General features: G+C 61.8%; 4 protein-coding genes across 4 annotated transcripts; 2 read left to right on the top strand and 2 right to left on the bottom strand.

Annotated features, from left to right (window-relative positions):
* Positions 1–484: 484 nt before the first annotated feature.
* On the bottom strand, positions 485–4,051 carry LOC136371472 (epidermal growth factor receptor kinase substrate 8-like protein 3). The gene is made up of 5 exons (XM_066335581.1): positions 3,824–4,051; positions 3,128–3,265; positions 2,970–3,055; positions 2,183–2,438; positions 485–601 (listed from the first exon to the last, which is right to left on the bottom strand). Exons 1-5 carry the CDS (start codon positions 4,049–4,051, stop codon positions 485–487), a joined length of 825 nt encoding a protein of 274 aa, XP_066191678.1.
* A 413-nt stretch (positions 4,052–4,464) lies between these two features.
* On the top strand, positions 4,465–6,719 carry LOC136371512 (glutathione S-transferase 2-like). The gene is made up of 8 exons (XM_066335633.1): positions 4,465–4,594; positions 4,779–4,854; positions 5,207–5,271; positions 5,358–5,439; positions 5,515–5,615; positions 5,803–5,898; positions 5,968–6,078; positions 6,557–6,719. Exons 1-8 carry the CDS (start codon positions 4,559–4,561, stop codon positions 6,650–6,652), a joined length of 663 nt encoding a protein of 220 aa, XP_066191730.1. The 5' UTR covers positions 4,465–4,558; the 3' UTR covers positions 6,653–6,719.
* A 473-nt stretch (positions 6,720–7,192) lies between these two features.
* LOC136371471 (epidermal growth factor receptor kinase substrate 8-like protein 3) lies at positions 7,193–11,302 on the bottom strand. The gene is made up of 5 exons (XM_066335580.1): positions 11,075–11,302; positions 10,325–10,462; positions 10,167–10,252; positions 8,816–9,146; positions 7,193–7,309 (listed from the first exon to the last, which is right to left on the bottom strand). The coding sequence occupies exons 1-5, from the start codon at positions 11,300–11,302 to the stop codon at positions 7,193–7,195; spliced, it is 900 nt and encodes a 299-aa protein (XP_066191677.1).
* Positions 11,303–11,715: 413 nt separating this feature from the next.
* On the top strand, positions 11,716–14,057 carry LOC136371516 (glutathione S-transferase 2-like). The gene is made up of 8 exons (XM_066335637.1): positions 11,716–11,845; positions 12,105–12,180; positions 12,534–12,598; positions 12,685–12,766; positions 12,843–12,943; positions 13,143–13,238; positions 13,308–13,418; positions 13,896–14,057. The coding sequence occupies exons 1-8, from the start codon at positions 11,810–11,812 to the stop codon at positions 13,989–13,991; spliced, it is 663 nt and encodes a 220-aa protein (XP_066191734.1). The 5' UTR covers positions 11,716–11,809; the 3' UTR covers positions 13,992–14,057.
* Positions 14,058–14,758: the final 701 nt, after the last annotated feature.

Raw genomic sequence — 14,758 nt, 5'->3', positions numbered from 1 at the left:
AGCTGCTGGGGGGTTGTGGTGGGAGTTGTGGGAAACCCTCATCTGTGGGGTAACTCCCGGGGGGTTGTTGGACCCTCCTGGATCCTGGGATGGTGGAAGTCATTCCCCCCTGCATCCCCAGGATAAGGGGGACTCCCGTGGAGACTGTGGGGGCCATGGTGGGGTCCCCCAGGATAGTGAGACCCCTCCCCTGCAGCTTAGGGGATTGAGAGGGGGGACCCTGATGAAGCTTGAGGGGGTGTTGCAGGGGGCCCATTGCCTCAGGATTAGGGGATTCCCGTGCAGTTCAGGGGGGTGCAGTGCCCCCAGGATAAAGTGGGCCCGTGGGATGGATGGGGTGCGTCTCAGAACCCCTGGTGTAAGGAGCACCCCATGGAATTCAGGGGTCACAAAGCCACGGGGGTAACAAGGGTCCCCCGGGATGGAACAGGGCCCCCCGATGCACCCCCCCGGGATGAGGGGAGTGAATGGTGATCCCCGCGTCTCACACATTTCGCGGGGTGGGACCCGTCGTGGGGACACTCACGAAGGACAGAACTGAGAAGATGAGGCGCAGCAGCTCGGCGGGGTCGGGGTTCGCCATGTCCTGGTGGGTCCGGCCCTGTGAGGGGGGAAACGGTGTCCATTCAGAGCCGTCTTCGTCTTGCGCTCTGCCTTTTTGTGTCATGCTTGTGGCTGGCTTTTTCTCGTCACTGATTTTGCTTGCTGTCTTCTCTTTCACCACGCCCTCAGACTCTGGCGGGCGCGCTCTTTCCCGAACAGGGTTAGTTTGCGCTGGAGCGGCAGGGGCTACATTTGGTTCTTGGATGTGCTGAACTATATCTTGTAGCGTGGGGTTCACTGGAGTTCGCGTTTGTTTTATGGGGCGGGTGTTATAAATACCAAAATATTTTGCCAGCCTAGAGGGTTTTTGCGTTTCGTTATTTTTGATCTCCGCACTGATCTTGGAGGGCTTCTGATCTTCCACGCTTTCAGATCTCTTACCCTCCAGAGCCCAAATTGCGGCTTCTGTAGCCTTCCGCTCGGCCGTCAGCATTTGTAAGGTAACTAAGGTCTTTTGCACACCATTCTTAGTTCTTGAGCTCTCTTCCCTTCTTTGCCGCCCCTGATCGCACAGTCCCACAGCATTTCTTCTATTTTTCGCCACTCCGTCTCACTAAAGACAAGCGGCGGCTTGTTCAGCTTTCTTCGCTTCCTGGCCCATAGGGCAACTGTTCTAAGTCCGCTTCTTTTAATTTTTCTCCTCTCTTAGAAATAATATTGACAAGTCGCGTAGCAGCCAGCATTTCTCGATCCACGTTCTTTTCCCACCGTCTCTTTGTTCCACAGCGAACACAGTCTTATCTTCCACCAGGGTGTGTTACTGTAGCCTCACGGATCGCTACTGCGAACACCCCACCCCTCCCCAAACCTCTCGCGCTTTCTGCCTCGCTTGCTCCCCCTCCGAACTGAGCCGAATTCGGTTCTGAAGCGAGCATCCTGCGTCCAGGAGACCGCAAACCGTCTACATCGTGGGGACGGCGCGTGATTCATCCGCTCGATGAATCCTGTGGAATGCTCTGCGACCCGCGCGAGATAGCGATTCCACACCGCCCACGTCTGGGTCGGCTCCCCGATACCGCAAATCAGGGGAGCCCCACTGAGCCCCTTCTTTCGGCCAGCAGACTGTACCCACCCACGTTCGGGGGGTTGGTTATGGTAACTAAAGAAAAGCACCCTGTTCGGGCACCAGTTAAAGTTAGGGGTTTTTTGAGAGGTCGGGCTGAGCTACGACACACACGCTGATGCAGTGTTTCATGTCGCACTGATGTTTATTGTTTGCACATCTTTATTTATTTTGCAACTTTAGTGATATTACAAGGTACTTAAAGAATGTACGCATTTGCTGCCTTAAGGACGCTTCTGTATTAACACTATAAATCTACATGTGAACACCCGTTAGAACCCGGAATACCTTAAGGGAGAGAGGTGAATTTTTGCTGTGCCACAACCTGAATTCGTACTGCACCACAAAGGCGCACAGGTCCCGCAGACTCAAGGAGCCCACAGGCCAAGGGCCCAGTCTGGAATTGCTCACACCTCATTCCACATATAAAAACCCCGCAACAGCTGGGAGTCGATGTGTGCGGGGTGGGAGCTGCCGTGTCCCCATCCCCGGGGGGTCGGGTGGCTCGGGACTTACAACATTTCGGTCCACCTCGGACACAGCCTGCGCGGGGGTTTGGGCCCGCGGCATCTTCGGGGAGTCCGGCAGATCTGGTGACAGCACAGGGTCCCCAGCAGCACCCTCTGCTCCTGGGTAAACTGAGGCACGACGCAGTCCCGCCCGAGAGTCACGGTAATCCGAGGAGCGCAGCCCACGCCGGGGGGGCTCGAGGGGCTCTGCCCGGCGCTCCGGGGCCGGGTACGTGGGGGCCGGGACCGGGGCAATGTCCGGGCTGCTCCGGGGCAAGAGGGGTTGGAAGGGGGAAGGTGAGGGTGAGCTGAGCCTGGGGAGGCGGCGCGGGGTGGGCAGACGGGTCTGTGTGTGTGGGGATGGGGCAGGAGTGGGGCTGGTCCCAAGGATGGGGCGTGGGGGTCCGTGAGCGTGGGGTGAGAGGGGGTCTAACCCCAATGATGGGAAATCGGGTGAGGAACACCCACGGGGATGAGGGGAGACCGAGCTTATGGGTGGAGTTGGGGGGATCTGTGCCCACGGGGATGAGGAAGAGGGGTAGGAAGGAGGCTGAGCCCGGGGATGGGGTGCGGGAGTTATGTTCCTGGGGTGGGGTAGGACGGGGGAGCTGAGCCAGGAGGGGAAAAGGGCCCCCCCGACCCTTGAGGAGGCGGTAAGTGCCCACAGGCACGGGCTCTTTGGGGACGTGTGGGACCACAGGGAGACCCCATGGCCAGACTCACCGCAGCTTTGGGGAGCGAGATTTGGGGGCGCAGTGGCACTGTCCCCAGGGCGGGGTCGCAGAGCCACTTACCCCCCATACCTGTGCCCGTAGTGATTGCTCTGCTCCTCCTTCCTCTGCCTCAACACCTTCTCCAGGCTGTTCCTCAGCGTCTCTGCCTGGCATGAACCCGCTGCAATCAGCCCTCCATTCCTGGGGCTACCCCCCATTCCTGCCCCCTCCGGGCTCACCCCCAGCCGCTCGCACTGGAAGAGCAGCATGCTGGTCCTCGGCGGGTTCCTCTCCTGGACGCTGATGGCCAGCACCGTGTTGTCCAGCCCGGTGGAGCATCCCTGCACATTTTCCAGCGGAAAAGCCTCCAGCTCCTCCTGGAAGGGGGAAAACGGCGTGCTCAGTACCCTCAGCCGAATGGTCGGGAACGGGTTAAAGGGGTGCAAGTGGGACTGTGGGGATCGGGCCTGTGGGGTGGGATGTTTGCTGGGGGTGGTGGGGTGACATCAGAGGGAGATAGCAGAGTTTGGGGGACTGAGTCTGGGCGTGGGGCAGGGTTGTGGGTGCCAGACGGGGGGTTGCCCAGATCTGGGGGTGCCAGGCTGTAGGAGCTGCCAGGGTTGGGGGGCAGTGGAGTATACTGAGGTTTGGGGATACCTGGACCAGGGGGACAGGGCTGTGGGGGGGTTCCCATAGCCAGGGGATCCCAGGGCTCAGGGGACCCCCTGGTCTGGGCGTTCCGGGGTTTGGGGATGCCCTGGCCGGCGGGTACCGAGATTCAAGGGGTGCCCTGGCTGAGGAGTGCTGGGCTTTGGGGGTGCCTTGCTCGGGGGATCCCAGGGCTCAGGGGGTACCAGGCGTTGTGGGGTCACATCGCCGAAGGGTCCCATGGCCAGAGGGGACCAGGCTTTGGGGGTGCCCTGGCCGGGGGGTACCTTGCTCTCCACATCGCTCAGCACCAGCTCCTGCTCCTGCACCGCCAGGATGACATCCTGCCCCCAGATCCGTCCCTGCTCCTCCAGCTCCCTCAGGCGCCACAGGCAGTCCTCGGCGGTGGGCTGGGGAGGGGGGAAAGCTGGCTCTGCCCACTCCCATTTGCGATTCCCATTTCCACCCAGTTGCCTGTTCCCACTCCCAGTTGCCTCATTCCCATTCCCCTCCATGGGCACTGGTAGCCCTCGGGAGTGCTGGGCAGCCGTGGGAGCCTCTCCCAACTCCCCCAGGTGAAGAGCTACTGGCTGGGTCCCAACTACCTGAAGGAGGGTCCGGAGGGGAACGACATCCGCCGCACCAACGTTCCCGACATCCGTGTGAGCTATCGCTTCGAGACGCTGTGCCAGGAGCTGACGCTCATCACGCAGGCGGTGCAGAGCGCTGAGCTGGAGCCCATCCAGGAGGAGGATGTTCTCACCATCTCTCTCGGCACCCACTGACCACCCAGAGCCCCCCTGAGCCCCCCGGGGCCCCGCCGCCGTCCCCCCACCTGCTACCTCCTTGCCCTGGGAAGGGGCCGCTCCTGCTGCTGTCCTGGTGCCAGCGCTGGCTGGACGCCCTGGCACCCTGCCTGCGCCCTGCCTGCAGCCGCGGACGTCAAGGGGAGGGGACAGGGGAGGGCCCTGTCCCGGTCCGTCCCGGTCCGTGTTCTCGCAGAGCCTCGGGCGGTTGTCGCCATGGTGGTCACGCTGGGGTACTGGGACATCCGTGGGGTGAGTGGGATCGAGGGGTGACAGTGGCACGCTGGGGACGGGGTGGGCACGTGTCTGGGGGTGTGGGAGCGATGTGGGAGTGTTGGGAGGTCCAGAACGATGTGGGAGTGCTGGGGGTCCCAGGGTGTGTGGGAGAGCTCCGGGGGGGATTTGGGGTGCCAAAAACGCCTCCCGTGCCCCGCAGCTGGCCCACGCGATCCGCCTGCTGCTAGAGTACACAGAGACGCCCTACCAGGAGCGCCAGTACCGCCCTGGCCCAGGTGAGCGGGGGCAAGCGGGGTGTGACCCCCCAAATCCCTCCAGCCCCTGTCCCCGGCACCCTCGTTCCTGCTGTGTCAGCAGTGGGGGGAACGCCCCCAGTCCGCCCCGTGGCCCGCTCCCGCCACCCCCACGCCCTCCTGCCAGCTCGGGGGGTCACCTTTGTCCCCTCCAGTAAAAAGACCTTGACCCCTCTCAGGGGCAACATTCTCCTTTATCTGTCCCGGGAGGGGTCACCCGCTGCCCCGGGGCAAAGGGGGGACAACCCCAAAGTCCGCATCCCCCCACTGCTGGGGGTGCCACGAGTGGGGCAGAGGGTCTGGGGGAGCCCCCTCAATCTCTCTGCTCCCTCAGCCCCTGACTATGATCCGAGCGACTGGACCAACGAGAAGGAGAAACTGGGGCTCGACTTTCCCAACGTAGGTGCCGGGGAAGGTGTGGGGAGGGTGTGGGGAGGGCGGTGCGGGGGTCGCTGGGGCTGACTCCCACCGCCCGGCCCCCGCAGCTGCCCTATCTCATCGACGGCCCCACCAAGCTGACACAGAGCAACGCGATCGTGCGCTACATCGCCCGCAAGCACAACCTGTGTGAGTGGGGAGGGCGGGATCCGGGGGGTCCCCGAGCTTTGGTGGGCGGTGGGTTGACACCTCCCGACCCCGCAGGTGGTGAGACGGAGGAGGAGAAGCAGCGCGTGGACGTGCTGGAAAACCAGCTCATGGATGTGAGGATGGACTTTGCCAGGCTCTGCTACGACCCTGACTTTGTGAGTGCCCCCGCAGGGGTTATGGGGGGACAGATCCCCCCAGACCCTGGGGTTGTCCCCCCACAGGGGACTAGGGGCTCAGCCACCATCAGCACGGGCCTGGCTGCAGTCAGGGGGTGATGCCCCTGGGTTCTGGGCTGGCAGGAGGGAGCAGAGCCCAGAACTGTGCCCCCTCCCTGCCGTGTAGGAGAAGCTGAAGCCGGCGTACCTGGAGCAGCTGCCCAAGAAGCTGCAGGAGCTGTCGCGGTTCCTGGGCTCCCGGCCCTGGTTTGCGGGGCAGAAGGTAGGCGGGGTGTGCTGGGGAGCTTTGGGGAGTCCCTGTGGGGACTGACTCACCTTGTCCCTCCCACAGCTCACCTTCGTGGACTTCCTGGCGTATGACGTGCTGGACCGGCTACACATGTTCGTGCCTGAGTGCCCGGAGCTGAAGGGAAACCTGGCCCAGTTCCTGCAGCGCTTCGAGGTGAGCAGAGGCACGGGACAGCCCGGGGCCACCCCGGTGTCCCCAGCACCATCTGCATCCCTGACACCCCCATGTCCCCATCCCCCATTCCCCGCTGTGCCCATCACCATCCCTGACACCTCAGTGTCTGTGTCCTTGTCCCATCCCAAACCTCATCCTTAAATCCCCAGTGTTTCTGTCTCGATCCCCATTCCTGTCACCCCGTCCCTGACCTCCTGGTGTCCCAGTCCCTGTCCCTAACACCCTGGTGTCCCCATCACACACATCGCAATGACCACATCCCAATCCTGACACTCCAGTATCCCTGTCCCAGTTCCTGACACCCCAGGGTCCATCTCTGTCCGCATCTCTGACCTCCATGGTATTCCCATCCCTGTCCCAACACCCCGGTGTCCCTGTGCCCATCCCAGGCACCTCCGTGTCCCCATCCCTGACCCTGTGGTGTGTCCATACGTGCCCCCACGTCCCTTTTCCCCAGGCCCTGGACAAGATCTCTGCCTACATGCGCTCGGGGCGCTTCATGAAAGCCCCGGTTTTCTTCCGCACTGCGAAGTGGAGCAGCACCAAGGAGTGAGGGGCTGAACCCCCCCAAGTGACCCCCAGAACTCCCCAATAAATCGTGGGGGCGTCCCCCTTGTCCAGCCGCTGTGTGGGGTGCTCTGAGCTGCTGGGGGGCTGTGGTGGGAGTTGTGGGAAACCCACATCTGTGGAGTAACTCCCGGGGGGTTGTTGGACCCTCCTGGATCCTGGGATGGTGGAAGTCATTCCCCCCTGCATCCCCAGGATAAGGGGGACTCCCGTGGAGACTGTGGGGACCATGGTGGGGTCCCCCAGGATAGTGAGACCCCTCCCCTGCAGCTTAGGAGATTGAGAGGGGGGACCCTGATGAAGCTTGAGGGAGTGTTGCAGGGGGCCCATTGCCTCAGGATTAGGGGATTCCCGTGCAGTTCAGGGGGGTGCAGTGCCCCAGGATAAAGTGGGCCCGTGGGATGGATGGGGTGCGTCTCAGAACCCCTGGGGTAAGGAGCACCCCATGGAATTCAGGGGTCACAAAGCCACGGGGGTAACAAGGGTCCCTCGAGATGAGGGGAGTGAGTGGTGATCCCCGCGTGTCTCACACATTTCGCGGGGTGGGACCCGTCGTGGGGACACTCACGAAGGAGAGAACTGAGAAGATGGGGCGCAGCAGCTCGGCGAGGTCGGGGTTCGCCATGTCCTGGTGGGTCCGGCCCTGTGAGGGGGGAAAGGGTGTCCATTCAGTCTTCGTCTTGCGCTCTGCCTTTTTACGTCATGCTTGTGGCTGGCTTTTTCTCGTCACTGATTTTGCTTGCTGTCTTCTCTTTCACCACGCCCTCAGACTCTGGCGGGCGCGCTCTTTCCCGAACAGGGTTAGTTTGTGCTGGAGCGGCAGGGGCTACATTTGGTTCTTGGATGTGCTGAATTATATCTTGTAGCGTGGGGTTCACTGGAGTTCGCGTTTGTTTTATGGGGCGGGTGTTATAAATACCAAAATATTTTGCCAGCCTAGAGGGTTTTTGCGTTTCGTTATTTTTGATCTCCGCACTGATCTTGGAGGGCTTCTGATCTTCCGCGCTTTCAGATCTCTTACCCTCCAGAGCCCGAATTGCGGCTTCTGTAGCCTTCCGCTCGGCTGCCAGCATTTGTAAGGTAACTAAGGTCTTTTTGCACACCATTCTTAGTTCTTGAGCTCTCTTCCCTTCTTTGCCGCCCCTGATCGCACAGTCCCACAGCATTTTTTCTATTTTTCGCCACTCCGTCTCACTAAAGACAAGCGGCGGCTTGTTCAGCTTTCTTCGCTTCCTGGCCCATAGGGCAACTGTTCTAAGTCCGCTTCTTTTAATTTTTCTCCTCTCTTAGAAATAATATTGACAAGTCGCGTAGCAGCCAGCATTTCTCGATCCACGTTCTTTTCCCACCGTCTCTTTGTTCCACAGCGAACGCAGTCTTACTTTCCACCAGGGTGTGTTACTGTAGCCTCACGGATCGCTACTGCGAACACCCCACCCCTCCCCAAACCTCTCGCGCTTTCTGCCTCGCTTGCTCCCCCTCCGAACTGAGCCGAATTCGGTTCTGAAGCGAGCATCCTGCGTCCAGGAGACCACAAACCGTCTACATCGTGGGGACGGCGCGTGATTCATCCGCTCGATGAATCCTGTGGAATGCTCCACGACCCGCGCAAGATAGCGATTCCACACCGCCCACGTCTGGGTCGGCTCCCCAATGCCGCAAATCAGGGGAGCCCCGCTGAGCCCCTTCTTTCGGCCAGCAGAGCGTACCCACCCGCGTTCGGGGGGGTTGGTTATGGTAACTAAAGAAAAGCACCCTGTTCGGGCGCCAGTTAAAGTTAGGGGTTTTTTGAGAGGTCGGGCTGAGCTATGACACACACGCTGATGCAGTGTTTCATGTCGCCCTGAAGTTTATTGTTTACACATCTTTAATTATGCTTTTGCAACTTTAGTGATATTACAAGGTACTTAAAGAATGTACAGATTTGCTGCCTTAAAGAGGCTTCCATATTAGCACTATAAATCTACATGTGAACACCCGTTAGAACACGGAATACCTTAAGGGAGAGAGGTGAATGTTTGCTGTGCCACAACCTGAATTTCTACTGCACCACAAAGGTGCACAGGTCCCGCAGACTCAAGGAGCCCACAGGCCAAGGGCCCAGTCTGGAATTGCTCACACCTCATTCCAAATATAAAAACCCCGCAACAGCTGGGAGTCGATGTGTGCGGGGTGGGAGCTGCCGTGTCCCCATCACCGGGGGGTCGGGTGGCTCGGGACTTACAACATCTCGGTCCACCTCGGACACAGCCTGGGCGGGGGGTTGGGCCTGCGGCATCTTCGGGGAGTCCGGCGGATCTGGTGACAGCACAGGGTCCCCAGCAGCACCCTCTGCTCCTGGGTAAACTGAGGCACGACGCAGTCCCGCCCGAGAGTCACGGTAATCCGAGGAGCGCAGCCCACGCCGGGGGGGCTCGAGGGGCTCTGCCCGGCGCTCCGGGGCCGGGTACGTGGGGGCCGGGACCGGGGCAATGTCTGGGCTGCTCCAGGGCAAGAGGGATTGGGAGGGGGAAGGTGAGGGTGAGCTGAGCCTGGGGAGGCGGCGCGGGGTGGGCAGACGGGTCTGTGTGTGTGGGGATGGGGCAGGAGTGGGGCTGGTCCCAAGGATGGGGTGTGGGGGTCCGCGAGCGTGGGTCTAAGCCAAAGGATGGGAAATCGGGTGGGGAACACCCACGGGGATGAGGGGAGACCGAGCTTAGAGGTGGGTTTGGGGGGATCTGTGCCCACGGGGATGAGGAAGAGGGGGAACTGAGCCTGTGGATGGGGTGAGGCGCATGGGGATGGAGTAGGAGGGGTAGGAAGGAGGCTGAGCCCGGGGATGGGGTGCGGGAGTTATGTTCCTGGGGTGGGGTAGGACGGGGAAGCTGAGCCAGGAGGGGAAAAGGGCCCCCCCGACCCTTGAGGAGGCGGTAAGTGCCCTGTCCTAGGTTGTAGTTCAGAATGTATTCTATCACCATCTTCAGTTAATGGCCCATCAATGCCTTTTGCATGACTCTCTCTCTTTAATTGGCCATTAAGGCTCTCTTCCATGACTCATCATCCCATTGTGAGATGCTCCGCCCATGGGGAAGAGCCAAGCATTCTCACCTGGATATAAGCTGGGATTTGGGACAGTAGAAGCAGCTCTCACCCACTGGATTCCCAGAGGACCGGAGCTACCAGACCTTTCTACAAGATTTCTGTTTCAGGAAGACCCCCTTGTCTGGACTGTTTCCATCACCCTGATCAGGTTGTATTCTGACTCTGGCACTGGTTTTTCTTTTTGTATTTATTTTATTTTATTCTATTTTATTTTCCTTTTCTTCTCATTAAATGTTATTCCTGACTTAGAGCCTCTTACTTGGTTTGTTTTCAAACCACAACATGCCCACAGGCACGGGCTCTTTGGGGACGTGTGGGACCACAGGGAGACCCCATGGCCAGACTCACCGCAGCTTTGGGGAGCGAGATTTGGGGGCGCAGTGGCACTGTCTCCAGGGCGGGGTCGCAGAGCCACTTACCCCCCATACCTGTGCCCGTAGTGATTGCTCTGCTCCTCCTTCCTCTGCCTCAACACCTTCTCCAGGCTGTTCCTCAGTGTCTCTGCCTGGCATGAACCCGCTGCAATCAGCCCTCCATTCCTGGGGCTACCCCCCATTCCTGCCACCTCCGGGCTCACCCCCAGCCGCTCGCACTGGAAGAGCAGCACGCTGGTCCTCGGCGGGCTCCTCTCCTGGACGCTGATGGCCAGCACCGTGTTGTCCAGCCCCGTGGAGCATCCCTGCACATTTTCCAGCGGAAAAGCCTCCAGCTCCTCCTGGAAGGGGGAAAACGGCGTGCTCAGTACCCTCAGCCGAATGGTCAGGAAAGGGTTAACAGGGTGGAAGTGGGACTGTGGGGATCGCGCCTGTGGGGTGGGATGTTTGCTGGGGGTGGTGGGGTGGCATCAGAGGGAGATAGCAGAGTTTGTGGGACTGAGTCTGGGCGTGGTGGGGTGGCATCAGAGGGAGATAGCAGAGTTCGGGGGACTGAGTCTGGGCGTGGGGCAGGGTTGTGGGTGCCAGACGGGGGATTGCCCAGATCTGGGGGTGCCAGGCTGTAGGAGCTGCCAGGGTTGGGGGGCAGTGGAGTATACTGAGGTTTGGGGATACCTGGACCAGGGGGACAGGGCTGTGGGGGGGTTCCCATAGCCAGGGGATCCCAGGGCTCAGGGGACCCCCTGGTCTGGGCGTTCCGGGGTTTGGGGATGCCCTGGCCGGCGGGTACCGAGATTCAAGGGGTGCCCTGGCTGAGGAGTGCTGGGCTTTGGGGGTGCCTTGCTCGGGGGATCCCAGGGCTCAGGGGGTACCAGGCGTTGTGGGGTCACATCGCCGAAGGGTCCCATGGCCAGAGGGGACCAGGCTTTGGGGGTGCCCTGGCCGGGGGGTACCTTGCTCTCCACATCGCTCAGCACCAGCTCCTGCTCCTGCACCGCCAGGATGACATCCTGCCCCCAGATCCGTCCCTGCTCCTCCGGCTCCCTCAGGCGCCACAGGCAGTCCTCGGCGGTGGGCTGGGGAGGGGGGAAAGCTGGCTCTGCCCACTCCCATTTGCGATTCCCATTTCCACCCAGTTGCCTGTTCCCACTCCCAGTTGCCTCATTCCCATTCCCCTCCATGGGCACTGGTAGCCCTCGGGAGTGCTGGGCAGCCGTGGGAGCCTCTCCCAACTCCCCCAGGTGAAGAGCTACTGGCTGGGTCCCAACTACCTGAAGGAGGGTCCGGAGGGGAACGACATCCGCCGCACCAACGTTCCCGACATCCGTGTGAGCTATCGCTTCGAGACGCTGTGCCAGGAGCTGACGCTCATCACGCAGGCGGTGCAGAGCGCTGAGCTGGAGCCCATCCAGGAGGAGGATGTTCTCACCATCTCTCTCGGCACCCACTGACCACCCAGAGCCCCCCTGAGCCCCCCGGGGCCCCGCCGCCGTCCCCCCACCTGCTACCTCCTTGCCCTGGGAAGGGGCCGCTCCTGCTGCTGTCCTGGTGCCAGCGCTGGCTGGACGCCCTGGCACCCTGCCTGCGCCCTGCCTGCAGCCGCGGACGTCAAGGGGAGGGGACAGGGGAGGGCCCTGTCCCGGTCCGTCCCGGTCCGTGTTCTCGCAGAGCCTCGGGCGGTTGTCGCCATGGTGGTCACGCTGGGGTACTGGGACATCCGTGGGGTGAGTGGGATCGAGGGGTGACAGTGGCACGCTGGGGACGGGGTGGGCACGTGTCTGGGGATGTGGGAGCGATGTGGGAGTGTTGGGAGGTCCAGAACGATGTGGGAGTGTTGGGAGGTCCAGAACGATGTGGGAGTGTTGGAGGTCCCGGAGCGATGCGGGAATCTTGGAGGTCCCGGAGCGATGTGGGAGTACTGGGGTGTGTGGGAGAGCTCCGGGGGGGATTTGGGGTGCCAAAAACGCCTCCCGTGCCCCGCAGCTGGCCCACGCGATCCGCCTGCTGCTAGAGTACACAGAGACGCCCTACCAGGAGCGCCAGTACCGCCCTGGCCCAGGTGAGCGGGGGGCAAGCGGGGTGTGACCCCCCAAATCCCTCCAGCCCCTGTCCCCGGCACCCTCGTTCCTGCTGTGTCAGCAGCGGGGGGAACGCCCCCAGTCCGCCCCGTGTCCTGCTCCCGCCACCCCCACGCCCTCCTGCCAGCTCGGGGGGTCACCTTTGTCCCCTCCAGTAAAAAGACCTTGACCCCTCTCAGGGGCAACGTTCTCCTTTATCTGTCCCGGGAGGGGTCACCCGCTGCCCCGGGGCAAAGGGGGGACAAGCCCAAAGTCCGCATCCCCCCACTGCTGGGGGTGCCACGAGTGGGGCAGAGGGTCTGGGGGAGCCCCCTCAATCTCTCTGCTCCCTCAGCCCCTGACTATGATCCGAGCGACTGGACCAACGAGAAGGAGAAACTGGGGCTCGACTTTCCCAACGTAGGTGACGGGGAAGGTGTGGGGAGGGTGTGGGGAGGGCGGTGCGGGGGTCGCTGGGGCTGACTCCCACCGCCCGGCCCCCGCAGCTGCCCTATCTCATCGACGGCCCCACCAAGCTGACACAGAGCAACGCCATCCTGCGCTACATCGCCCGCAAGCACAACCTGTGTGAGTGGGGAGGGCGGGATCCGGGGGGGTCCCCGAGGTTTTGGGGGCGGTGGGTTGACACCTCCCAACCCCGCAGGTGGTGAGACGGAGGAGGAGAAGCAGCGCGTGGACGTGCTGGAAAACCAGCTCATAGATTTGAGGATGAACTTTGCCAGGCTCTGCTACGACCCTGACTTTGTGAGTGCCCCTGCGGGGGTTATGGGGGGACAGATCCCCCCCAGACCCCGGGGTTGTCCCCCCACAGGGGACTAGGGGCTCAGCCACCAGCAGCACGGGCACATCCCTTGCCTGGCTGCAGTCAGGGGGTGATGCCCCTGGGTTCTGGGCTGGCAGGAGGGAGCAGAGCCCCGAACTGTGCCCCCTCCGTGCCGTGTAGGAGAAGCTGAAGCCGGCGTACCTGGAGCAGCTGCCCAAGAAGCTGCAGGAGCTGTCGCGGTTCCTGGGCTCCCGGCCCTGGTTTGCGGGGCAGAAGGTAGGTGGGGTGTGCTGGGGATCTTTGGGGAGTCCCTGTGGGGACTGACTCACCTTGTCCCTCCCACAGCTCACCTTCGTGGACTTCCTGGCGTATGACGTGCTGGACCAGCAGCGCATGTTCATGCCTGAGTGCCCGGAGCTGAAGGGAAACCTGGCCCAGTTCCTGCAGCGCTTCGAGGTGAGCAGAGGCACGGGACAGCCCGGGGCCACCCCGGTGTCCCCAGCACCATCTCCATCCCTGACACCCCCATGTCCCCATCCCCCATTCACCGCTGTGCCCATCACCATCCCTGACACCTCAGTGTCTGTGTCCTTGTCCCATCCCAAACCTCATCCTTAAATCCCCAGTGTTTCTGTCTCGATCCCCATTCCTGTCACCCCGTCCCTGACCTCCTGGTGTCCCAGTCCCTGTCCCTAACACCCTGGTGTCCCCATCACACACATCGCAATGACCACATCCCAATCCTGACACTCCAGTATCCCTGTCCCAATTCCTGACACCCCAGGGTCCATCTCTGCACCTCTGACCTCCATAGTGTTCCCATCCCTGTCCCCAAGACACCAGTGTCCCCGTGCCCATCCCAGGCACCTCCGTGTCCCCATCCCTGACCCTGTGGTGTGTCCATATGTGTTCTCATATGTCCCTTTTCCCCAGGCCCTGGACAAGATCTCTGCCTACATGCGCTCGGGACGCTTCATGAAAGCCCCGATTTTCTGGCGCACTGCGAAGTGGAGCAACACCAAGGAGTGAGGGGCTGAACCCCCCAAGTGACCCCCAGAACTCCCCAATAAATCATGGGGGCGTCCCCCTTGTCCAGCCGCTGTGTGGGGTGCTCTGAGCTGCTGGGGGGTTGTGGTGGGAGTTGTGGGAAACCCTCATCTGTGGGGTAACTCCCGGGGGGTTGTTGGACCCTCCTGGATCCTGGGATGGTGGAAGTCATTCCCCCCTGCATCCCCAGGATAAGGGGGACTCCCGTGGAGACTGTGGGGGCCATGGTGGGGTCCCCCAGGATAGTGAGACCCCTCCCCTGCAGCTTAGGGGATTGAGAGGGGGGACCCTGATGAAGCTTGAGGGGGTGTTGCAGGGGGCCCATTGCCTCAGGATTAGGGGATTCCCGTGCAGTTCAGGGGGGTGCAGTGCCCCCAGGATAAAGTGGGCCCGTGGGATGGATGGGGTGCGTCTCAGAACCCCTGGTGTAAGGAGCACCCCATGGAATTCAGGGGTCACAAAGCCACGGGGGTAACAAGGGTCCCCCGGGATGGAACAGGGCCCCCCGATGCGCCCCCCGGGATGAGGGGAGTGAGTGGTGATCCCCGCGTCTCACACATTTCGCGGGGTGGGACCCGTCGTGGGGACACTCACGAAGGACAGAACTGAGAAGATGAGGCGCAGCAGCTCGGCGGGGTCGGGGTTCGCCATGTCCTGGTGGGTCCGGCCCTGTGAGGGGGGGAAACGGTGTCCATTCAGAGCCGTCTTCGTCTTGCGCTCTGCCTTTTTGTGTCATGCTTGTGGCTGGC

The sequence above is a fragment of the Sylvia atricapilla genome, chromosome 25 (assembly GCF_009819655.1).
Source record: "Sylvia atricapilla isolate bSylAtr1 chromosome 25, bSylAtr1.pri, whole genome shotgun sequence".
Classification (NCBI taxonomy): Eukaryota; Metazoa; Chordata; class Aves; order Passeriformes; family Sylviidae; genus Sylvia; species Sylvia atricapilla.
This window is presented reverse-complemented; position numbering and strand designations above follow the sequence as displayed.